Source organism: Heterocephalus glaber, unplaced genomic scaffold (assembly GCF_053883595.1).
Source record: "Heterocephalus glaber isolate CG9 unplaced genomic scaffold, H.glaber_assembly_v1.0 deba00001569, whole genome shotgun sequence".
NCBI classification, from domain to species: domain Eukaryota; kingdom Metazoa; phylum Chordata; class Mammalia; order Rodentia; family Bathyergidae; genus Heterocephalus; species Heterocephalus glaber.
In genome coordinates this window covers 5,744,621-5,772,259 of record NW_028258354.1, presented here as the reverse complement: position 1 = coordinate 5,772,259, position 27,639 = coordinate 5,744,621, and the positions used below count along the sequence as shown (strand labels likewise).

The 27,639-nt window shown below is 33.7% G+C and overlaps 1 protein-coding gene across 20 annotated transcripts in view; it reads right to left on the bottom strand.

Annotated features, from left to right (window-relative positions):
• Positions 1–27,639, bottom strand: part of Slc16a7 (solute carrier family 16 member 7) — a 176,043-nt gene that overhangs the window by 16,075 nt on the left and 132,329 nt on the right. For all 20 annotated transcript variants that reach the window (XM_087192113.1, XM_087192115.1, XM_021241341.2 and 17 more), the window contains 1 exon segment: positions 628–771. In XM_087192113.1, the coding sequence (XP_087048239.1) occupies positions 628–771 (144 nt within the window).

Genomic DNA, 27,639 nt, shown 5'->3' with positions numbered 1-27,639 from the left:
ATTTCAGGTCAGTTTGAGTCAATAGGTATCCTATATGAGACACAATGGTAATGAACTAGCAGTATGTCATTTTAAATGTTTGTGCTAGTTGCAAAGTGCCTCATCAAGTTTTTAAATAAGATCACTGAGGAATAGGGCAAAGGACCTCTACCATCAATCAGAACACAGGCAACAATAGTCTTATCACTTAAGATAAATCTAGACTATAAATATTTGACACTGTTTTTAACATAGTACCAGTGGAAGCTCAGATATCCTAAAAAGGAATAAAGAACAAAAAATAGGAAAAAAGGAAGTTATTTATTTATACCAGAAAGTCTTTGTTTACAATAGCATATCACCTGGTTAAGGAATAAAAAATGAGGAAGTAAAAACAAATAAAAGCTACTGTCTTTTTAATATTTATATAGCAATACATAACTTGGTAAGATTTTTCATTTCTTGAAGTGAAATGTTTGGTCATTCCATAGCTGGTATTTAAATGCACTGAGTAATAATACTTTACAATAGCACTGCATTTAAAAGTACATTCAAAGAAAATAAGAAGTTTTTATTCATCCTTTTCATAGAGTTTTGCAAAAAAATAGAAGTATTAGAAAAATAAACTGTAAACAAAACTTGGCTTACCTCCAATGAAGCCCACAGTGACGTAAAGTTGCACCACGCTGTTGCTGAAAGATGCCAAAACCATTCCCAAACAGCATAGTAAGCCTCCTACTATTACCACTGGCCGGCTGCCATATTTATTTACCAATATACTACTGATGGGACCTGAAGTAGACAGGAGAGTAAGAAATATTCAGTTGATGGGTTCATTTATTTATCCTTAATATTTATTAATGTTGAAAGCTGAGAAAGTATATTTTAATTATTAAGGGAAACATTAGTTCAGATGTAGAATAATGACTTTTTTCAATATTTCACAGATAATCAGTTTGATGGATGCATATTTTTAAGGATGAGATCTCCCTATGTTGTGTATGCTGGCCTTAAATTTCTGGGCATAGGCCATCTCCTGCCTCAGCTTCCAAAGTAGCTAGGATTTTAGACATGTGTCACTACTTCCGGTTGACAGGCTATCTTTTAAAATTCTAGTTTACTAGTACATGTGTTTAATACATAAGGTTCACATCCCTATTTTAAAAAATATACAGGTACTGTATGAGAAGGCACATAAAATAATAAATTACAAATATTTAAGCTAGAGATCCTTATGACTAATCATTTGAAGTCTAGTGGAAAATTTTTAATAGAGCATAGCTAAAATGTCTAAAATGCCAATAAAATTTCTGTAACAAAAACTAGAGCTTTCTCAAACTACCTGTTTGTTACAATTGTACAAAATTTCATTTTCAAGGATAATGTGTATGTGTATATATACATACATGCCATTAACTAATGTTCAAATTATATTTTATTATCTGAGTCTTTGATTATTCTTTAATACATTATTTCACTCATTTTAAGACACTGTTTTCACATCATATTATTTTAGCTATTATTATTACTAAATAGCTAAATGTTTCACCCTTGGATGTTTTACACTTGGTGGCTTCTTCCAATACGTTTACGTGGGAGTGACAGGTAATAATGTAGCTACCATAGCCTAAACATGTTTGAATTTATTTCCTGTGACTTGTGTCAACCATACTTAATGCCCCACATCTCAGTCAATAACCTTAAGGAGTATTTGAAAAAGGAATACAAAAATTAATCTCGATTTTTGCTCAAGAGATCTGTTGATAAATTCTGATAAGGTGAAGATAACAACATTAAAACTTACAGAACGAATACAGCAGTTTAGATGAAAGAGGCAGAGAAAATGGCAGCTCTGTTATAGTATGTTGCCTCACTAGCAAAGAGAACAATCTTATTCAGTGGGCATTGAGTCAGATAATGAATGGGAAGAAGTTTTAGGAATGTGTTTTCCAATTTATTTAATGTATATTTTCCAATATGTGTATGTATATATGTGTGTGTGTATGCAGTATAAAATATTCAACAATGATTAAAATAATTAAATTCTGCATTTAAGTCAACAAACGCTTTTAGTATTTATAAAATGAAATTCTAAATATTGAGAAATTGTGTCTTTAGTAGATATTATGTTTTTCTTTTTTTTTGTCCTGATGAATCATAAAATAACAGTGCAACTTAATATTTAAGGTGGTCTTAGATTCAGTGGAAGTCTATATGATTTTATGGGACCTGTCAATATATAAATGGCTAGCTTTGACTTTTTCTTTTAAGTTAAAATTATATTTCAACTGAATCTAGGGACATTGCTTTAAGGAACAAACTATTACAACAGTTAAGAAGTCTCTAAATTTAGCCTATGGAAAAACTTATTTTTAAGTCAATACTATACCTTAAAAATCTACTAAGTTTGGTTATATCACATTTAAGAATTTGTGTGGATATTATTTTGAACATTTTAAGATTAATTTACTGATATACTCACACACTTCCAAGAGAATATACTTGTGATGCCTTGCATCTAGATGTACTTACTCCTAAAGCCTCATGTTCTCATAGGTGGGGAGTTTTGAAAGTGGCTGGGTTAGGGTGTGTGAATGTGAATTAAAGTCGTGATACTCAGATTAAAACTGTAATGCCAGGATTAAGGATGCCCCACCTTTGGTATGTGTGGCACCAATCAACAGGTCTGTAGACTGGATGGTACATAAAGGGACAGAAAGAAGGCAGGCTTTCTCCTGCTTGCTGTTGTTGCCTTCTGCCTGTCTGCCATGCCACCCTGCCTTGGAGCCAGCTGACTATGAAACCTCTACAAATTGCGAAGTGAAATAAACCTTTCCTCTTTTAACTTGTGGGTATTGGTTATTTTGTCTCAGCAATGATAAAAGTTACCAAGACAATACTTTTAATTTTTACTGCTTAAGTGTAATTTTGAAAGTAAGCAACACTGACTAATAGCATTCAATATTTACAAAAATCTTTCAAAAAGACATTATTAATAATAATCTTGTTCTTTTTAAAAAATTGGTGTATGTTTTCAAAACACAACAGTGGTGTCAGAGTTGCTGAAATGGTAAATGCTTATAACACATCTTAATTATTTCAATCTCTTTGTCTCCTCCCACTTAACCCGCTTCAAGAGTCTGCCTTCTTGGTCCCTACTAACAATTCTTTATTTTACGTATTCATTTGTATTTTAGGGTTCTCATATACAAAAAACCATGCAATATTTAACTTTTTGATAACACTTAATTCTAGAAAAATGTAACTTAATACAAAATTTTGTTTTTATAATAGGAGACAAACTAAAACACAAGAAAGAAATTTCTACAAAAGCAGCAGAGCTTGGGGGGTTGTTTGAGGAATAATGTACAAGATAAGTGAAAAAATAGTCATGTTCCTAACAGGGTTAGCTCTCTCGAAAAGATGATGGAAAGAAATATTATACATATATAGCAAATAAAGTATATATGCATAAGGAAGTGATCATCTTCATTAAAAATAGCTCTTATGAGAAAGGAAGAGTTAAGAAAAAATTCATTGGCTTTGATTAATTATTAAACTTAGGTATGGACATTTCATAGTATTCCATCCTTGTTGCCTTTCTCAAAATTATTTAACCAATTCAATTCAATTTAAGTGAAATTTGTTCAATACAATATTTAAGCTCCTAGTACAAAGCCAGTGACTAACCCCCAAAACAAAATAATGAATAAAACACAACTATAATCCTTAATGGATTACAGTCTAGAGGAAGAGATAATTAATGTGATTTTAAAAATTATGATGGATGTCATGATAAATATTAGACTCTTAAAATGGATTGAAAAGTATCAATTACTTGGACTATGATCTTTTCTCAGTATTAGTTATATTATGTATTTTATATGCAATTTATATATGTTTTATATAATTTTATATGTGGTGACTAACAAGTGAATGAGTTCATTATTTACTATATTATATAAACGCATTTGCCTAAATTGCACACATTTTTAAATTTGAACCCAGGCTATTAATCACTATTTGCTATATACGACAAATAACTATATCTGTACTTTGACATAACTATATCAAGTCTTCTTTCTTCATTATTGTGATTAATTAGGGGTAGCTACCAAAATTTTAGAAATGAAGGATTTTTTTCTTTTATTGAGAAGGTGGTTTTTATAAATTTTATAGGGTTATTAGGCTGCAAAAGGAGTTCTAATTTAAACAAGCACTTTTATTGCAAATTATATAGTTAAATGATGACCTGTAAGGATTTATTTATATAAATCATCTATAATCTTTTCTTAACAAAACAACATATAAGAGATCTATTTAGGAATAAACAAAGTTTGTTCCCTGTTATGTTAAATGCTTATAATATATCTTAAAATATTTGTTTTGTAATACTTGTAAATAAAACTTTAAATTATGATATATAATAAAAGATAACTTTCTTTCAAATGATGTCTAAATACTTAATATTAGCTTGGGAAGATATTTAACTTTCAATGCAAAACACACCACTTTCAACACTTTATCTCACTAGTAGTTTGGGATGATTTGGAGGGACGGTTGTTTTTGTTTGTGCTTTTTTGCTCATTTTTGAAACTAGGTCTTCATAAATTGCCCAGGGAAGCCGTGAACTCATGATCCTCCCACTTTAGCCTTCCAAGTAGCTGAGATTACAGACATGGGATTATACAGCCAGTTGGATTACACAGGCAACAAGTCTAATATTTTAATAAGATGAAAATAATAAATTCCTATAAATGTGATTTTTGCTAAGCAAGCACTAGCCTCACAGGTGTTTCCTTTTGATGACCCTTATGCATAAATTATAATATGAGCTTATTCATTTATTTAATCATTTTGGAAGTTTTGACAACATACTTTTCAAGTAAGTGTGATGAGTTATGTCAATAATGGAAAACTCTACCTGAAGAGCAATATCTGAGCCCTTATTTAAATAGAGCAAGGGTAGTGTTTGTCAAAGTTTGATTGGTCTGCTTGTTAAGCACATCAAAAAATTCTTATTTTTATAAACATTCACAAAATATCAAAGTATATCTAAATCAGACTGATGTAGCTACTAATTCTTCTGATACATAATTCCAATCTATCTCAGAATTTTAGTGTTAAGAATAGTCACGTTCATGAAACTGTGAAAGATGGCGTCTTCAGAGAGTGATATGAGGACCACAGCACTGGCAGCACTGTATCTGCTATGTCTTTTCTGAAAAATAACCAACCCTTTTTTATAGTTGGAGCTCTTCAGCACTTAACAAAAGAATGCTTATTCTGGGCCGGGGATTTAGCTTAGTGGTTTCGCTGCCTGCTGCGCAAGAGCAATGACCTGAGTTCGATCCCTGGTACCCCCGCCACCCCCTAAATGCTTATTCTGGCAAGGAAGCTTTTGTGGGTTCTCGCAAGTTTCATGGAATATTTGCCCAATCTTAGAACTCTTGCTGTACTTACTGTCAGTAATTTAAAAAAATATTTTCTATTTATTCAATATGCATTCTATTCTAAGATCTTTGAAGGTAGGTACCGTAAAATATTATTAGTTATCAACACCTTTTTTATTACTATGCTATACATTGTGCCCAGAATCATATATTCATTGTTGCATATAATTTAAACTGCAGCCCTGTAACTAATTAAAATTATTTAACAGTTGATAAAAAGTGTTTCAATAACTTCTTGAATGGTGTATCAGTAATAAGGGATAAAATCTACATATGAGCCCAGGTTTGTGTAATTACAAAACTGTGCTTTTAGCCACTGTGCCGAAAAGATTTAGCATAGAAGGACTAAAGTTGCTGTCCACAGAAAGGCCTGCTTACAAGGCTAGCTCTTGGCTGGCTTCAGGGACTTTGGATTTCAGGAGTATTCTTACCATATCCTAACTGATCCAAAGAGAGGCTAACTGTGCTAAAACTGTACAATGTGTTTCATGGTTTACAATTAGTAATTGGTTTACAATTGTCTCTTTTACATGTGTGATGCTCATTTTTTTTTTCTGTGAGTCTTAAATTTTGGCTCATACTAGGGAGGAAATACCTACATGACCACCCCAATAGCAGAAACCTTAAGCACTAAGTCTCTAATTAGCTTTGTGGTGGATAACACTTTATACGTGTTATCACTACTGGTTGCTGCGGGAATTGCGCTCATCTATCGTGACTTCACTGAGAGAGGACTCTGAGAAGTTTGTACTGAATCTGCTCTGGACTTCACCCCACATGCTTTCTCTTTGCTAATTTTATTTTGGGTCCCTTCTTTGTACTAAATCACAGCCTTGAGAAGGACCTAGCTTTACAGGTTAGCTGAGTCTTATGGACTTTTCAGCAAAGCATTGAGATTGATAGTTGTCTTAGGGATTGTGAACACAGCTACTATATTATGTGTTCTCTATGACTAAGTTGAGAGTTCTGCATATGATTGATAAATGACTTTTGTCACATGTTAAAAATGACCTACATATCTATGAAAGGGTCTATCATTATCCTGTTTTGTGAATTCTCAAAGTACTCATTTTTATTGTTTTTGCAAACTGCTAGAGCACATAATAAATTCTGAGGAAAATATATAGTGTAATTAATGAACAGATAATAAAATATATTTGATCAATGTAAAATCAAGAATTGAAATTGACTATCAATTGGGGCTATATAAAATTTTTATGCATAGCATAAACACTAACAGAAGAAATGATAAAGTGCTGTAATTTATTTTTCATTTACTCTATTTCAAATTTGTATAAGTGGCATATTATTGAATCAAATAACAAAAAGCACTAGTGAAGTACTATAGAAGGTTGTTTGCAATTACAAAAATGTAACTGTGTTTACTACTGTAGTATTTTTCTTACTAGCAGTAGCTTTTTATGTTTGAGAGATTTTTCAAGGAGATATTTTGAATTAGGAAACTCATCATTTTAATTTCATAGAAGACAAGATTCTCTTCATTATTTGTCTGAGTTTTATCCTCTACTGGAACTGGAGCTGAAAATCTATTTAGTTTCTCCATGTTACCTTTCATTTTAGGTGAATTAAAACTTGAGGGGTTTTTCTGACAATTATGAATATGTTATTGCATTTACTTTTTACAAAGAAAATAGAAAATATTGCACAGGTAAATTATCTTCAGCTGGGACATTCCGCAATAATAACTGTCCCAGTTGGATTTACTGACTCATTCAGTTTTATAGAAAATGTTTCTTTATGTCAGGGAAGATACCCATAGGTACTGATGCAACATTCAACTAGTATTTCAAGTGGATAAGATGACAAGCAAAGGTTTAGAATGAGCAGTTTGGACACCTAGAGAAATCAAGAAAACAGATATACCTGGTGTCTAATAGGGACAGAAGGTACTGAAGGGTGAGATGGTCCCAAGATTATCTCTGAAGTTAGCTACTTGTATGTTTTCTCATTTTTCCTTTGTCTACATGAATTCTATCTCTATGTTCATACAACCACTAATCTATAATCATTATTGCTTTTTAAAAGGGATAACTATGTTATTTGTATAAGGAAGGGGGAGTGGAAAAACTGACATCAAAATCTCTTAATTCAAACCAGAGTCTGAAAAGGATCATTCAAATTCTCTGTGCTCAAGGCAGAAATGCCAAGCACACTTCCTTGTGTTTAAAGGCTACATTATTTTCCAGGACATACACTCACTTCTTTAAGGCTGGCAGAATAATTAAATGATAGTAAATATAACACTTCTTAAGGACTTCAGATCATCCTAAGCTCTTTAAGTATAAATTCCATTCAATTCTTACAACCTCGAGTTTGTTCTATTAGGAAACTGAGGTTCAGAATAACAAAGAAAGATTGCTCAAGCACTCTGTTGTAACCCCTGTCCATTGCTATTTTCTTTTGTGGAAGGAATCATTCAATTTATTTTTGTGTAAGTATGATGCTCAATTTAAAAGCCATTGCATTTAACATCACACAAATTTATATATGACATTAACTACTCTTTGATTAATTTTGAGAAATAAAATAAAATGACTGGGCGAAAAGTACTAGTTGCCAACCCAAGAGTAATGCCCCCTTCTGTCTACTGGGATTCACAACCAAATCATGACTTTATTTTATTTTTGGTTTCTATTTTTTTTGAGAAGGGTCTCTCTATGTTGTTCAGGCTGGCCTTGAACTCACTATGTACTCTAAGCTGGCCTCACACTTGTGGCTATCTTCATGCTTCAGCTTCCTGAGTGCTGGAATTACAGGTATGCATCACCACACCCAACTCTAATTTCATTTTATACCTACCTTATTCTGTTTTGTAAACATGGGCTAACATGGGAGATGATGACCAACTACTATCATGTGCAGACACCTGGTTGAATATGAACATTTAGGGGCAATTTGAATATGGCTATATCTTCTGGGGGCTTCTGGGAAACGGTTTCTTCCATCTTCAAATGAAATAAAGTGTTTCTGAATATTTTCATGAGATTCCTGGAGATGTCACAGACATCTTTGAGCCATGAAATGAATTAGCTTGAAGTTGGAGCAGGTACTTACACCACTGATTAGATAAAAAAGTCAATGAATCAACCAAGCCAATTGCTACCTCATTTATAGACATACTGTGAGGGGACATCATAAAACTGTCTTACTAGTTTACTAACTGACCCATGATTTATTCTATATTTACTACCTAAAATATTTTACTAAAATGATAAAAATTTACAGTTCCTAATGATTTCATAAAATATATTAATGTTCATACTAAAAAGTAGTTAACATCTACTACATACTTCCTTTCCTCTAAAACTTGAATGGTTACTTGGTTTCAAATAATTATCTCAGCATATTTCCCAAATTTATTAAATTAAATGGTACAAAAGTTTAATTGCTATAGAACTTTTAAAATGTGGATATATCAGTTAGAATGTATCTTAAATATATATTCTATTAACCAATCAGGAAAATATAATTTGTAAATTGAAGATTCAGATATTTTAGGCAACTAATGAACAATATGACCATTTCCAGATTATGCTGAAATGTGTTTGTGTTCAGGAGAATTTATAGCTCTTAAATCTTTTTTCTTAATTTTTATTTTATTGGTACATTTTAGGTATACAATATAATGACATTCATCATTAGAAATTTGCACCTTTACATAATCTCTCTTGGTTCTTATTTTTCACCCTTCCCCTGCCCTCTCTTCAACCCCTCCATTCCTCCCTATTTACAAAGATTTTGTACCTATTTTTCCATTTTCTCATATTAATTCCATTCCCCTTTCCTTTCCCTTACCCCTCCTACTTCCTTCCCCTTTGCCCCTTTTCTTCCTATTTCACAGTATCTATTATACTTTTTAGTCCTTATTTACACTTTCAGTTTCTCACACTAGAGAAACTATTTGGTATTTACACGTGTGTCCTATTTATTTCACTTAAGAGCATCACCTCAATGTGCATCCATTTAGCTATAAATGTCTCTAATTGCTCACTTTTTATAACTGAGTGGTACTCTATTTATAAAAAAGAACCATATTTTCTTTATCCAGTCTCCAGCTGATGGGCATTTGGGCTGCTTAAAAGTTTTACCTATTGAGAACCCGGAAGTAAACTCCCCTGCTGCCGTGATCCTCATTGTCTTTTCCTAGGATATTGTCTAAAAAGTTTTTGGAATGCTGGTTTGGTATTCATGAAGTTCCTAAAGTGCTCTTTGTCATGAAAGTATCTTATTTCTCCATCAATTTTGAAAGATAGTTTTGCAGGGTACATCATTCTGGGTTGGAGGCTGTTTTCCTTTAGGGTTTTGAATACATCACTCCAAGCTCTTGTCTGGAGGGTTTGCATTGAGAGGTCTGCTGTGATTCTGTTGGGCTTTCCTTTGTATGTAATTTGTTTCTTTTCTCTAACTTCTTGTAGAACTTTGTTCTTCTGTTGAGTTTCTGGAATCTTAACAATTATATGCCTATGTGTAGATATTTTTTGATCAAGACTAGTTCGAGTCCTATATGCCTCCCTTATCTGTATGTCAAGTTCTTTTCCCCTGCTTGGGAAGTTTTCTGCCATTACTTCTGTGAAGAGATTTTTTTAATGTCATCTGCACTTTCTCCTTCTTCTTTGTTGACTCCAAACAGTCTTATGTTATTTTTCTTTGCACCATCTAGCAGCTGCTGGATTGATTTCTTGTGGTCCCTTACAAATTTGAAGCAATTTTTGTTTTCCTGGTCACTAATTGCAATCTTATCTTCTATATCTGAGATTCTGTCCTCACATTGGCTCATTCTGCTGTGTAGACATTCAGTGGAGTTTTTGATCTCCTAGAAATCTGTTTCCAACTGTTTTATGGATTCCATTTGTTTCCTATTTGGGGATTCCATTATGTTCCTCAGTTCCTCTCTAGATTTATCAATCATGTCTTTCAATATGAGCACAATCTCTGCTGTTATCTGAGAAATTATTTCTAATTTCATTTTTTCCAGATCCTCTTTTGTTGCCACTTCAGGAAGTCCAGTTGGTTGAGTATCAGCGTGTTCCGTCTAATTTCCCTTTGTTGATCTGGAAGTCTGGTTTTGAGACTTATTTATGTGTCTCAAAAATAAGACGGGTGGCGGGGGTGCACTCCTGTTGGCGACCATGCGGCTCACCTTCTCTGTGCTGAGAGTGGTGGAATGGCGGCCCAGAAGCCCCTTCGTCTCGGCTGGGAGTGTTGGAACAATGGCCAGGAGCACCCTTCCTGTGTGCTGGGAGAAATGGAACAGCAGCCCAGAGGCCCCTACCTCTGTGCTGGGAGTGGTGAAACAGCAGCCCTGAAGCCCCTTCCTCTGCACTGGGAGCGGTGGAACGGCGGCCCAGAGGCCCCTTCCTCTGGGTTGGGAATGGTAGAATGGTGGCCCAGAAGCCCCTTCCTGTGGGCTGGGAACGGTGGAACCCCTTCTAAATCTTATTGTATATGAGTATGCATAAAGTTCTATGAATTGTTGTATTCTTTCATCTATGCTTCAAAATAAGTTTTAAATGACACCTCCATATTGCATTCTATGAAACCATTTCTCTAGTAATCTCTTACTTTTTAAACTGTTATATATTTTGCTATCTCTTTTGATAATATTAATATTACACAGTAAAGTATATTTACTTACAAATTAGTATTACAAGACTTTCAGCTCTTGGAGGGCAAGGACTGAATGTTACTCATACCTTTGCATTATTTAGGCATAGAAGAAATCATTCATTTCACATAGTAGATGGTAAATATTATTCTTTTTTTTTTTGGTACTGGGGATTGAACTCGGGACTTTGCACTTGCGAGGCAGGCGCCGGAACCACTGAGCTAAATCCCCGGCCCCAATAAATGTTATTCTTTAATTTAATTTTTTAAAGATTTAACATTATCATATGATGCCACCATCACTTTATTACTGATATTTATATGTATATCAGAGCACACAGTTTTACAGGGGATATTTAATCTGTTGAAACTCTTTCTCTTCTTAGCTAAACTACATATAAAACAAAACAAAATACAACATATATGTCAAGATAAATTTCATTTCATGAATCTATATGTGATCTCCATTTACCTTAACTTCTTTTTAAAAGAATATTTGTTTGTCAATGGAGAGTAGTTTTGAGTAAACAGAATTCCTAAACAAAGTTATGTAGTCCACTTACCCCAATCTTCTTCCCACTATGTAGTACAGTATTTGACTATGTACAGTATTTGACTATGGACATATACTGCATATGTTCATGAGTGGGTGTGGGTATTTTGAATACAAGGGACAAAGTAACAAGAATGTGCTTTCTTGAATTTCTTGTGCTCCTTTTACAAAATTCTAGTATACTTCTGACAGGACTACAAAGTAAAAGACCTTAGTATTATTTACTTATATTCCAAGGATAGTCACATTTTAGAGAAATAATAACATGTCCAAATTAGTCTTTCCTCGGTTAATATTCTCAGCTACTGACTGCCACATATTGTCTCTTTCCTCTTTTGTAAAAAAATTTAAAACTGTATACATTTAAGGTATATAATGTGGATATTTTAATGTCTATATGTAGGGAACTATCTACAATTAAACTAATTTAAGATATCCATCTCCTCACATTGTGACCATTTTTGTGTGTGGTAAGAACACTTAAGAACTATTATCTTAGCCCTCTCAAAATGTACAATGCAGTACTATTAACCACAGTAACTATGCTGTACAATCTACTGCTGTCCAGCTTATTCATCTTATACAACTGTGCCCTTTGACCAACATCTCCCTATTTCCCCCACTACCTTCTCCTCCATCAATAACCAGCAATCTATTCTTCACTCTTCTAAATTTGACTTCACTAAATTCTGCACATACGTGAGATCATGCAGTACTTTTTTACTTCTCTGTGTGGCTCATTTAACTTTGCATAATGTCCCTCAGGTTCATCTATGCTGTGGAAAATGGCAGGAATTCCTTCTTCTTAAAAGCTGAATAATATTCCACATATCACAATTTATTTATCTATTCATGCTTCTATGAACGCTTAGGTGTCTGCCTTCTGCTTCCTCTTTTGGGCAAACACAGATGCCTTACAGAAGCATGATTTTCACCATGCAGATACGTACTTAGAGAATTAAACTCTACTGATGTGTGAGTAAATAGTGGTTTGCTAAGCATCAACCATGGCAATCTCATCTCCTCATGAGCACGAATGATTTCTGATTGGTCTTATGAGTCAGCTCTAGTCATAAGACATGGGTGGAAGTTGGCTAACAATTTCTGAGAAATAGTTCTCAGCTTCTTAAAAAAGAGACAGTATTAGTTGCTTTTCTTATTGCTGAGACAAAATACCCAACACCTAAAGTTAAAAGAGGAAAGGTTTATTCTGGCTCAGTTTGTAGAGGTTTCAGTCTGTAATTGGCTGGCTCCAAGGCAGGGTGGCATGGCAGAGGTACATCGGAGTACAGGCAGGAGACAGCAGAAGACTAGCAGCAGCAACAGAAGCAGCAGCTCTGTTTCTGTCCCTCATATTCCATATAGGAGGGTAGCACTCACACTCAGAGTGTAGTACCCTTAAGTCTAAGATTGTACCATTAATCCCAGCATCACATCCTTAATCCCAGAATCATACACATGAGATCCAGCTACCTCCAAAAAGCTCCACCTCTGACCACATGAGACTTTGGTGAGACATTTAGATGCAAGCCTCAGCAGAGATCCAACGAAATCACTAGATATATTCTTGTGCACATGTGCTACCTTCAACTCCAGGAGTCACTTTGTGAACCTGAAGGGAACTGGTCTAAAGGAAAAGCTGAGACATAGAAACTAGTGGTTCAAGAGCATCATATTGAAAGCAGACCTGGAGCTCTGACGAAGCTGTTCTCTGGCCACTGTATCTATAAAGTTGTTACATGAAGTAAGGAGTTTACTCAGTAATTTAAGGTGAAAATCAACTTATAATAAAATGTTATTCCTCTTTAAACATTTAAAAAAATACTGTGGTACAATGCAGAATAGATTCAAAACTATTAAAAGACATTATAAAAATTTTTCAACCAGATGTTGTCTAAGAATCTGTTATTCCATTTTACTTTGAAAAATTGGTAGTTTGTTTAGTAGCTATTTTACAAGCTTTCTGAAATAAATGCCAATCTTAATTTATTGTACTACATGCATTCTTGAATTAAATCTGAAGTCTCTAACAAGATTTTATCAACATTCTGCACTTCACAGATTTAAGTAAAATTCATGACATTATCTAAATACATCGTGTTCATCTTATATTTAACCCCTTCATAACAGACTATATTTAGCACACATACACAATTCTAATAAAATATATGAAATATATTGAATATGAAATATCTCTAAGGTCCAACTTTTATTATTGTATTAGTAATTATGGGATGAATATGTTCTAATCTATATAACACTGATGTTAAACCAGGACACAATGTTATAAAATTTATAATAAGGCACTTATGTATCTTTTGTCATGACCTAGAACTTCCCTAAGTAGATTTGGCTATGTCACTGTTTAGAAAGCAAATATAAAATGAAAAGTTAATGAATGAATAAAACCCATTATTTAAGAAAAAATGGTGTATGATATTCTCATCACTCAGAATCAAGAATGAACAGGTTCCAAAGAACACCACACACTAATGGAAATATACAGCATGTGCAATCAAGACCAGTGGAAAAGGGAAGGAGGGTACCCAAGGAGCATAGGGATGACCTTATTTATCTTGGATAAAGATTTAGGAAAAACACAATAGCTTCCATTCACTACTTGATAAGACTTTCAAGTGAGAGAGTGATTAGAACAGAGAAGTTTAGGAGGTTAATTTCATGTGTCCTTAATGCACTGAAGGGTAACTAACTTCCTTAGACTATTTAAAGATCCTTACGTGCCCACTTCTTAAGAATATTGCAGATAGCTTAAGGACTGAATGATGGTCCTATATTTAGGATTTCTTTGAACTCTAAAATTTTTCAAGTGCTTTACAAATAAAGGTTACAACTCAAAACATGTTACATTAAAAAATTCTATAATATATAATCTTCTACATTCTGAAGTTATTTTTAAGTTTGTCATGGTGCTTACTGGAGAAGCTTATGTCATTGTTCATGATATGACTTGTCTGAACATTTTTGAAATACTATGCTTATGAAAGATGGCTGCCAAAGCACAGATCTTGTTTTTAAAGATACAAGTGAAGCTGGTCAGTTGTTGGGTGCAGTGTTACATAATTTTAGGGAAAAAATCATTTGATTAGGCCTAGTTGTCCTGCCTACAGGAAAGCTATAGCATTTCAAGACATAATTCCATTTTGTCCTCCGGTCACAACTGAGACCTCAATGATCCAGTGATGTGGAGATGCTCCAGGACAAGATTACACCAGCTGAAGACATCCTGGGAGGAACAAAACCTTCATCTGCTCTCCAGTCATCTGTTACATTTGTTTCTCCCAATATCCTGAATTCTCTGTCTGATGTACTAAACTCTCTGTCCTGAGTCATTTGCTACATTTGTTTCTCCAGATGCACTGAATAAAAGGTGTGGCTTTTGTCTTTGCTGCCCAGAGCAGCACTGATCAGGCCCAAAGCTCAGCTTCTTCCTCCTCAATGTCTCATTTTTTCAACCTTTCCTTTATAATAAATTAATTTCCCTTGTGCTGCCGTGGCTTGCAGGAGACTAGGACTCACTGCTGAGGTTCTAGTAATGCCACCTTTCCCTGTTCCCTACAGTCAGTGGTGCATGTCTGTAATCCCAGCTACTTGGGTGGGGGCAGCAGGAGGACAGCAAGAGAGAAGCCGTCTAGCCAACTTGACAAGAACTTGTTTAAAAAATAATAAAAAGAGGGTTGAGATGTACCTTAGTGGTTGACCACTTGCTTAGTGTGTGCAAGACTGTGGGTTCAATCCCTAATATTGAAAAAAAGCAAAAGTGAATCTGCATTCTGGGACAGACTTCATTCCTTTTTAAGTTAATATGAAGGACAGACTCCACTAATTAACTGCTTATCAAAAATTAGATGCCAAGAAATGCAAATTAAAACAATGCTAAGATTCCATCTCACTCCAGAAAGAATGGCTAATATCAAAAAATCAACCAATAGCAAATGCTGAAGAGGCTGTGGGGAAAAAGAAACTCCACTGTTGGTGTGAGTGTAAATTGGTACAACCAATATGTAAATCAGTATGAAAATTCCTCAAAAAACTAAAACTAGAGGTTACATTTGACCCAGCTATTCTCCTTGGTAACTTCCTGAAAGAGTTCAAAGCATCATACCAGAGCAATATATGCAAACTCATTATTACAGCAGCACAGTCTGTAATATCTAAATCTTAGAAACAGCCCAGATGCCCATCAAAAGATGAATAGATAAGGAAAATGTGGTTTTTATACACAATGAAGTACTACTCTGCCATAAATGATAAGCCTGAGACATTTTTTGGCAAATGGATACATCTTGAGACCATACTTTTAAGTGAAATAAGTTGGACACACATGTTTAAATATTGCATTGTTTTCCTTGTGTGAGAAACTGAAAGGGTAAATAAGAACCAAAATGGATGACAGACATTGAGAAATAGGAGAAGATGTTCAAATACGAAGGGGAACAAGCGAGAGGTGAGAGGGAAGGGAAGGAAGGGGGAAAAAAGAATAGAAGGAAAAAATGGAAACAAAGTTTTGTAAATAAGGAGGGGAAGAAGAGTTGAAGAGAGGAGAGGGCAACAGGGGAAAAAACAAGAATCAAGATGTATTATGCACAGGTACAAATTCCCTATGATGAATGTATCAGTGGTACATCAAAAGAGTACCAATAAAATATTTTTTAAAAATTAGATGCTTTGTCTACTGTGATAAAAACAGCATGGTACTGGCAAAGAAACAGACCCAAGGATCAGTGGAATAGATTAGAAGATGCAGAAACAACTCCAGACATGCCCAACCACCTTTGACAAGGGAGCCAACCATCCTCACTGGAGGAAAGATAGCCTTTTTAAAAAATGGTGTTGGAAAAATTGGATTTCAACCTGTCAAAGATTAAAACTAGACCCATACCTATCACCACGCACTAAACTAAGGTCGAAGTGGATTAAAGATCTAAATATTAAAACAGAAATACTAAACTTGCTGGAAGATAAGTTAGGTCGAACTCTTGAAGACATTGGCATAGGAAAAGACTTTATGAACAAAACCTCTGTAGCATGGGAACTAGCACAAAGAATCAACAACTGGGATCTCATCTTATTAAAAAGCTTCTGCACTGCAAGAGAAACCACCAACAGAGCTAACAGACAACCTACAATGTGGAAAAAATTTTTAGCAGCTGTACCTCAGACAAAGGACTACTATCTAGAATATATAAAGAACTGAAAAAAATCAGACCCCCCAAATTCAAAAACCCAACTCAAAAATGGGCATTTGAAATGAATAGACATTTCTCAGACAAAGAAGTAAAAGCAGCAAATAAGCATATGAAAAACTGTTCAACATCACTGGTCATTCGAGAGATGCAGATGAAAACAACACTGAGATTCCACCTCAGCCCAGAAAGAATGGCTGCTATCAAAAAATCAACCAACAACAAATGTTGGTGGGCTGTGGGGAGAAAGGAACCCTTTTCCATTGTTGTTGAGAGTGCATACTGGTGCAATCACTGCAGAAATCAGTATGGAGATACCTCAAAGAACTAGGACTAGAGGTCCCATTTGACCCAGGTATTCCCCTGCTGGGTATCTTCCCAAAAGAATTAAAAGAATCATACCACAGAGATATATGTGCACCCATGTTTATAGCGGCACAGTTTGTAATAGCTAAAGCTTGGAAACAGCCCAAATGCCCATCAACTGGAAACTGGGTAAAGATAAGGTTTTTCTTTTTTTATAAAATGGAGTACTACTCAGCCATAAAGAATGAGAAGCTAGAGACATTTATAGCTAAATGGATGCATACTGAGAACATACTCATAAGTGAAATAAGTAGGACACACATGTGTAAATACCGAACAGTTTCTCTGGTGTGAGAAACTGAAAGTGTAAATAAGGATTAAAATGATTAAAATGAATAATTGAAAATTTGAAATAGGAAGAAAAGGTCCAAGGGGTAGGGGAAGTGGGAGGGGAAGGGAAAAGGAAAGAAGGGAAAAATTTTGAGAGAAGGAAAAAATGGAAGCAAAGTCTTTGTAAATAGGGAAGGGTGGAGAGGGTGAAGGACACACAGGTAATGGGGAAAAAATAAGAACCAAGATACATCATGTACAGGTTCAAGCACCCAATGATAAATGTAAACGTACTGTATACCTAAAATGTACCAAGAAAAGAATTTAAGCAAAAAAAAAATTAGATGCTTTGTGCTCTTTCGGGAAGGTAGTGTGGGAGTTGCTTTTCTAAATATTATTTAGTGCGTGGCTTGTTTCTCATTTCAAAAACAGAAATGAGAAATAACTGGCAATGTGGCTTAAGAAAATAGCAATAAATACAAAACAAAGAAAGAAAAAGATACCTTTCTACAGTTCTGGAAATAGCACTGAACCTGCACAGTTCTGAGCAATCTGTGTTCTAGCATGCATGGCGACATTACTTTCAACGAAGGCCAAATTCTCATATCTGAAAAATTTCTTAGCGAAAGCTGATGCTCTTTATTTTTGTCAAAGAAGTATTCAGATCACTTAATACAGTTGTTTTTTTTTTTTTTTTTTTGGTACTGGGGATTGAACTCTGGTCCTTGCGCTTGCGCAGCAGGCAGCGAAACCACTGAGCTAAATCCCCGGCCCCTACAACTGATGGTTGAATGCAACTCAGCTAAGTGATTTTTTAGGCTTTATCAAAGTTTGACACTTCTATGGCTTGGGAATTTTTTTCTGGAAATCATTACTCACTCAAAAAGTACGGAGTATAAATTAAGAGACAAACATTTTGCTTTCTTCTTGGCTAGGGCTAAACAGACACTGTATGCTGAGGTTGAGCTCGGATCCTTCCTCTCAGTCTACAGGAAGTCAGAGTTTAGTAAATGAAGGCCTTTCAATCACATAAGAAAATAACACTGCAATTTGATAGTTAATATGGAGGTCTCAAGTTGGAGTTCTCAAGATACTTAAGAGTATTTGGTGGGTGCCACAGGAAGTGACAGAAATCTTATTATTAGATAAGAAGCCATTCTAGACAGATGAACTAGTAAAAGTAGGGAACTGTCTAAGTGGTTTTCAAATTAAGATGTTCTTACCCTTGAAGGTACATAAAAGATTTCTAAAGGGTATTGATATTTTAGGGAATTTAATTGTTTTTATTTACATAAACACTAACTCTAAGCCTCATGTAGAGTTTTCCTTCCTTTATCTACTTTCACAGAAATGCATGTAAAACTCCCAAGGTAACAAACAGATAATTGGAAAGAGAAATTTCCTAAATGCTATTTAATGATGAATAAGGGCAAAAAAGCTAAAGAAACATAAACAAAAAAGCCCATGGAGGCTATGTAGCCTCCTGACTTTCTCTGTCTCATTCACATTATTTAGTGGGTAGTGCCGATTTTATACCTTAGGCATTCGGGTTTCTTTTTAAAGGTTCAGAAATCATATACATTGTAGTATGGGTAGCAGAATGGGAATTTGTCTTTATTGACTTCAATTATTCTACCTTAAGTTTATTCAAAAGAATTAATTGCTCTGATGAGAACAAAGTAAACAGAATATTGATTTAAATTACTTTGTTAAATATAATTATTTTAGAATTTAAAATAATTCCTTTCTGCTCCTCTTTTTACCTAAAACACATCATTCATTCTAAAGAAAAGCATCTCTGAACAGAGGGAGTGGGTTCAGGGCTTTGAAGCTCTTTTTTTTTTTTAATTTGTAAAGAAATTTTTTTCTAGGGTACTAAGGTTTTATGGTAAATTCATGAATAAAAATTTACACGATCCATTTAGAATCAATTTGTGTCTTGCCACCAGTGAAGTATATTTTATAAAATTATATGAAAATGTAAAAGTACTAATTTCATCTTAGTAAACTTAAATTTTTACACTTCCTATTAAAAAGATAAAATACAAAAGTAGTTGTGACACAAAATAAATTTTAGCAGCATATCTTTTATCATTTAGGTTATAAAAAGTCTAAAATAACGTATAATGAAATAAAGAGCTATTTCTGAACATTTATAATTGATCTTAAAAAGTCTTACATATTTACTTAATAATATTGTATAAATGAATAAATGAATGGTAATCTGGCCTGCATATTACACTAAATATAGCAAGATACATATCAGAAAGGGTATATAAACTTATTATTGTTTTTAACCTTTTTACAAAACACTAGCATGTTAGATCAGTATCATTTTAATTCTGTCAGTTTTATAAGATTGATTCTAAAGTAATTTATTTTCCTTTCAGTTTTTTTACAGTAATTCTAGTGTACTTTAAATGTTTATTTGAACTTAAAAAATCAATTCAGACATTTTTGACTGAAATTAATTCTGACATAGTTGATTAGTTTGAGAGTGGAGACCAATTTTGGTAATTAATATAAAGACATGATTTTCAAATACATCAAATGAACTAAGTCTGTGTCTCCAAAATGTTTATAAATATGTACTTAAAGGATATGGTAAAACTTTTAATCACAAATACTTTATTGACAAATGTGTCTGCCTGTTAGAGCTGCCATAACAAAGTACCACTCGAGGTATGGCTCCAAAAACAGAAACCTGTTTCTTGTAGAATGATTTTTTTTTTTTGGTACGGGGGATCGAACTCGGTTCCTTACACTTGTGAGGCAGGCAGCGGAACCACTGAGCTAAATACCCAGCTAGAAACCTGTTTCTTAAAGCTCTGGGCCTTGTAAAGACCAAGATCGAGGTGTTAGCAAGATAGTTGCTGTTCTGGGTTTTCACTTTTTGACTTCTAGGTAGCTAACATCTCACTGCATGCTCACATTCACAGGAGCGAGGAGGAGTCAGGATAGAGGGGAGATGGCTCACTCAGGGTCTCTTGCAAAGATGCTAGCTACTCTTCTGGGAACAGCACTCTAAGCTTATGACCTCTTTTACCCTTAATCACTTCCTTACAGGCCTTATTTCAAAGTTCAGTCACACTGCAATTAGGGTTACAGCATACAAATCTTGGGAGAGGAGAAACATTCAATCCATAATAACAGAAGCGTGTATTTCAATTTCTCTATCTCTTATAAGTATACTGCACTGGGTTAAAATTTTCCAAATAGGTGACAACAGAGCAATATGCTTATTTATCATTTAGTAAATTTTGGTAAACATTTTTGTTAAACTCAGAAATTGAGAAAACATCTCCTCTACAAACAAGATGGCTTCCAATTCTATGTTTTTAACAAAATTGAGGAAAGACAATAAAGTTGCATACTGACAGATCATTACAAATAATCTTTGACAGTAATCATTTTATGTTTTTGATATGTTCAAAGATTAGATGAATACTGCTTAAATCAAATACTTTTCATTGTCACCTACATTTTCTTGAACATATTCCTTAGCACCTACCTCTATAAAACAAAATAGGAATATACAGTATTATATTACTGTATTGTAAATATAGGATTAAAACCTATATTTGCTTACTTTGTATAAGGAATACTCATCTATGAAATAAACTGGAAGCTCATTCATTTCACCAAAGATACCTTTGCAGTCAATGCTTATATTTTATTTATTATCATATTTGATCAAATTTGTTATAACACTTAAGTAGAATAATTTTTAAAAAAGTAGTGACTATGAGCCCATAATTTTTTTAAAAAGATACAGATTTAGTGCTTTCATAAAGAAAGATAAAAGGGATTAAAAATACATAAAAAGATAAAGATATTTGCAGAACTATGATGGAAATATTAAGTTTGTAAGAATTGAATGTACTATTATCCATTTATATTCAAATTAGTTCCAGTGAATGTCAAGTCAATTTGATACTGAAATTCCAGAAGTTATCACTCTTATTTTTCTGCAAATATTTTTTAGTAGAGAGAATATTCAAAGAAAACACTTTAGACATGTATTAATTCTGGGAATGCTTGTTTGTTGGAAAATGCGTATATAATGGAGATCCTACAATGTCAGTGAGTAGTTTTAGACTTGCAGATAACTTGATTATTTTGACAGCCAAGCTACAATGAAACAACTTAATAAGGAAGCATTTTGTGGAGGATTCAGAGAAAGTGGATTAAAAGAAAGGTTCCTTATACATTCACTACATTCTTGTATATAATGTACAAAACAAGGAATTTCTCCAAAGTAGTTTAAAGCAAGAACAATTTTGACTACAGACACAGGGAAAAATCCATAAAAAACAGTATTGGTAAAGTCTCCCTCTCTTTGTTAACCTTGAATCAGATTATATTAGAGGACAATTCAGCCAGGGCAAAGTGTACCTCCTATCCTATTTGGTGATAGTCTTGTGAGGACGCAAAGACAAATGCCTCTTAAGAAAATACAGTGAGCACAACTGCTCAGGTCAAACACAGCATCTCCTAAGGCCCACCCTCTATTTATTTCTCCCTTAAAATGACAACTTACAGGACTTTTCTTTGAGTAGATGTAGGCTCGATGCCCAGACACCGGAAAACACTGTGAATTTATGGCTTATAGAGTCTTGATGCCAAGGGAACAACAGATAAGCATGTGAAAATAAACACGTAGCCCTGTCAAGAGTTTCCTGGGGCATTGTGTCATCATCATTCCCAAGGAACTATGCCTAAACAGATTTACTTCTGTCTCTACACAAGAAAATATGTTGTTCACATGACATGGTTACTGTTTAATGTGGAATGTCAAATGCTAGATGTTCATTAATAGACAAGTAATAGCCATAGGATTTTGGTAGTGGAATCTATGGTATGAATAAAATTATATTCCAAAATTTTGATCACTGTCATTATTAAAAAGAAAAATTAAAATAATTTTATTAATCAAGTAAAGGTAAAAGTAATAGAGTTAAACAAGTAGATTCAAATTCTACAAAGGGTTTAAATTAAACAACTAAGTCATTATAGTTTAAGTTAAACTAAATCATTATAAAGCAAATTACCAGAAAGAGAAAGAACTTAATTGAGATGTTAGATGTTCCATTTATAAATAAAGCATTTGTATAATTTAAGAAAATTTCTCAAACCAAATGCTAGAAGCATTAGAAACCTATTGTAAGACATTGGTAGGACATAAATGTTTCTAACACTGAACAAACTGTAGATAGTACCAACAGAGCATTTAACAATTAATATTTCCATGTCCTTTGAGATTCACTCAGTTTCTGAGATTCCCTCTCCTAGTGAAGGCTGTAGAGATTAAGAAAAACTTCAAATGTAACTGCTCAATTAAGTAGTGCATTGTAAACATATATGTAAATTTCTGTGGTAGTTTAAACATCGAAAGCATTAAAGGACTAGTTATTTAAAAACTATACTTTGTTGTATATTTGACGAGAAAAATCTACATACAATGCTATCCAATAATTAATGATAATGGAGCCATTTGCCAATCTACTTCTTGCTTCATGTCCTCTTTATTATATCCCAAAGAGAATTTCCTATGAAACTAAGACCCCTTTTACATTCCTGAGAGGATCTAGAGTTGAATTCACATAGTTTAATAAAATTTGAAATACACATTATTTTTATTTTTCCCCCTAAATGATATTATCTTCAGAGGTAGTAAAATCTGGATTCATTTCTGAATGCCAATACATTTTGGCTATAGTCTAAATAATTAAAATCTCAAATTGCTTTAGTTTCTCAAGGCCAAAGTTAGATTGGAGTAGCAGAGTTAGAATGTCTGTACACTTCTTAGTTGCTAAAAGGTATTATTTTTAAACTAATGTGATCCAAAAAATTGGAAAAATTCCAGGGTGTTCAAAAGAACTTAATTTCTCTATGGCCACTGAGAACACCGGCTACCTATTTCTGATTAGAAAAATATAATGGCTAGGTTTAAAATGTCAAGTGAATATTAGTTATCAGCATAACTTAAAAGTGTAAAATAGGTTGCATTTATAACTGACCTAAAATAATTCTGCAGAAAGTACATGGTTTTTAATATTTGCATAATTTATTCCTAAACACTCATTTCATTGTTTTATCTCTCAGAGGCAGAACATCAAACCATTCTGAAATAAAATATTTCCCCTGAATTTATCCATCACTTATTCCACACAATAGTTCCTGTTACATCTACTAATATTTTTTCTCAATCTAATAAACACCAGAGAATAGATGAAAGGCAGTTTGCAGCCTAATAGCAAATGAAAAAATTATAAAGTAGCTAGCAAATTAACTTTTATAAAATAAAAACTTTAAGGCTATACTGTATTATCTTTCTTTGTATTCTTAAGCATTATCAAGAGGTTTTAAAGGAAATGTGCATAAATAGGAAACAAATTCTATTCAGTGAATAGTAGGGCACTATTTTAATGACTCTTTAATATTTCTAATGACTTCACATGAAGAATGGATTTGAAAGGCAAGTAGGTCTGGTATTAGGAACTGTGGAAACATAGGAAGATAGATTTAAAGGACCACATCAGATAATTCTTCATACTTTGTGGTAAATTCTATAAGATATTGCTTAGTTTTTATGATGCTGAAGTGGGATAAAAGTTTTATCTTACAAATTTGTTATTAAATTAAAATATTTATGTTTAACAATTATCAGACAGTGGATTAGTAGATGTCTGGTTTCAGAGGGTACAGGAGTAATTTATTTCTTAAATACCTAAAGGAAATCCATCCAGTAAAGTCATGATAAAGACTGATGATTGTCCCAAAATATCTTCCATGTCAAATTTTGTAATAAATCTTACAGCCCTGTTATTTAAAAATGGCAGTAAGTCTTAAAAAGGAAAAAATACACTCATTGGGATAAATGTTATCCTACACCTAGGTGACAATGAAGATGTGTTTATTTTTCAGAGATAGATGCCCAAGAATCAGTTAACTGTGAATTATAGCTCTATCTTAAAATAGAGAAGTACGTAAATGTGCATGTGATACTGAAAGAATGAGGGAGGATTATCACAGTTAAGAAATGTGTTAAACTTGTAAGATCTAGAAAAGTAAGAAACCTATTGGCAGACATTGAGAAGACACAATTAGTGGACAGTGATTTACAGCTTATCTTCAAGTCTGTGTTTTGTACATGTAGACAGGGTAATCGTTACTGCCCTATTTCACATTAAATTGAGGATGGCTATTTTTGTTCTTCATCTTTTATTTTTTAATCAGTATTATTATTTTATTCCATTTATATTATAAATTACCATGATTGAGTCAGTACCCCATAATAATCATACTATCTGATTAAGATTCTACTCTTCTTTTTGAGTATACCCTTCCTTGCATTGGTTTCAATTAAAACAAAGTTTTAAAATTCAAACTTAAACACTCCCTACTTTCCTTTGTAACACAAGCAGCATATGAGAAAATACAGTTATCACCTAAAAACAAAAAGAATATTCTTAGCCCAGAGTGTGGTGGTGCATGCCTATAATCTCAGCTACTTGGGAGGCTGAGGCAGGAGGATTCCAAGTTCAAAGACAGTCTAGGAAACTTAGGGAAAGCCTGTTTCAAAATTTAAAAAAAAAAAATAGTAAAGGCTAGGGATGTAGCTCAGCACTCCCTGTGTTCAACCATCCACTGATCAGAAAAGCTATCATATAGCCTAGTACAAAATGGCTCTAAATGTTTATCTGTGGGTTGCAAATGTGAAATTTTTATAGATTCAATGAAAAAGATGAACATTTTGGGTGTGACAGAAAAGTGAGGTCTATAGATAATATAGTATACACTACAAAAACTCAGATAAAATCCTTTAAAAAATCAGGAAATATTTATAGTCAAACAGACTAACTTAGTGGCTTGGGGTAGTCATGATATTTCTATAATTCAGTTTTCACTGTTAACGATTCACACACTAATTCACGGGATCTTCAGAGGATTAAATAAGGAGATACACAGGAAAGAGCTTTGTAAATATTAAAAAAACAAATTCCATTTCCTCTTCCCACACCAAAATCACCTCTGTTTATCTGTTTCCCTGTTGAACAATTTCCTGGCCATTACCTATTCTAAGCCTAGAGATACAGGATTGCTCTTAAGATTGGACTGAGAATAGACTGGGCCTGCCATCTGGTTTTTGTTTTTTTCTTTTTTTGGTACTCAGGATTGAACTCGGGACCCTGCACTTGTGAGGCAGGCAGCAGCATCACTGAGCTAAATCCCTGGCTCCCATCTGTTTTGAATGATGGGAGCCAGGCACCCAACTCCTCTCACTCACGGTGTCTTACTTCTATATTTTTCCCTCATTGGATTTTGTTCCTCTATTTAGCCATTGCATCTTTGAGAAGTATAAGTAAAAAGTCAGGCATTTATCATCAGATCGAACAGACAAATTTGCTTTCAAAATAAGTCTTCCTATTGTCCACTCATCTTACTTTGCAAATATTATAATAATTCAGCTTGAATCAATTCTTTGTTCTGTTGCTAGTAGTTACTTAAGATTTCTGGCAATGTCACCAGTTACTCATTAGAAATGGTTTAGTCATCTGATGTTAATACTTAATCTCTTAAAGTTTGGAAAGGAATCATAACTAAATCATTAAAATTTATGATAATTATCTTGTTTAGGGGTACCTACCTCGAAGCTGCTCAGACATTATATTTTAAGTCATGTATTTTATACTTTCCAAATCTCTTCAAATGCCAAATCTCTTTTTTTCCTATTCTGTTGTCTCTCAGCAAATGACCTTCCCAAACATTTTGTTTGCAGAACACAGAAGACATCAGTAAAACACTACTTCAGCATCCAGTGTGTAGACCCATAAGCTTTCTTACATTCTATCAATTCAAATTGAACACTGAATAAGAACACTGAAGATTAAGTATTCTGCAAATCTTAATACCTTCATTTTATTTTTAAGATTTCTTAAATTTCTTACTCAGTTCAGATTTATAGTTGTATTTCACTCATTCACATATATACTTTCAATAACTATATTTCTGTTAGCATGAGATAGATTATCTTTGAAAAATCTTGCAGTATAGTTCTATACTTTATTGATAAAATGATTCTTTGGTAGAAAGATGTCATTCTTGTGTTGGCATGACATAGACTGCTAAAGTCCCTCCAAATCAAACCTGAAGCCACCCAAATCAAATGTAATAAATAAGCTAAGCTAGTTTAGTCCAGATATCTGCCCTGAAGATGATGTGCATATGTATTTTATAAGTGCAATTATCTCTGTGATAAGATACCAGAAGAATCCATAGACTGGTGCTTTTTGAAAGTATAAACTTCATAAACAAGAAAATAATGAACTGAAATATAAGAATGGTGGTTTCTATCTCTCACTGCAGAGACAAAGCACTACCAGTTTGTAATGGTGAGGTCTTTGTACAGATGAGCTCTTTGTAAACCATTTTCTGGTTTACAGCAAGGACCTACAGGATGCAAACTTAGATGTTAAACCACTAGAGAAGAAAAAGAAACTGTGAGTTGGTCTATTACCTGGTAGGATAGAAATTGAGCCATAGCCAAAGTTTCTATCAATTATGCTCTTCTACCAGGCCAAAAAACCTGTTTCGAGGCTTTAGGAAAGCTAAGACAGGGACAAGCTACAGTAAGGAAAGCCTCAAGATGGAGACTCCAAGTCATTGTGGCAGTTAAAAAACTGGGCAGTCTTCTTCAATTTGCTCAGTTGCCCAAAAGGACAGGCTACTTTTTATCCCAGCAAAAGCAATTAGAGAACATCAACACTTTGTTAATAATCAAATGCCTGAAAGGACACAATTGAAAATGATTTAATGATGTTACAAGAGGAAGGAGGTTTGAGAGTGCACTGATTACTTTTAAAGGTCCATTACTGAGCAAAAATCACTTCTACAAACTCCAATAACCTGGTCTAAAATTCTTGTTTCTCAACAATACAGTCAACCAAAACACTGGCATTTTAATCTAATGTTGGCGTCAATTTATAATCTAATACTTACTCTGAAAAAAATTACACAATAAATATTAAGAAAATCTTCAAAAAACCAGTGGAAATCACATGCAAAATTTATGTTTGAATATAATGCAAAACCATCAGGGATACATTTTTTGATGTAGAATACTTTCATGTTACCTATGATAAGGCAGAGTGAAACAGTACATGAGAACTTTTACATAGAATTATGA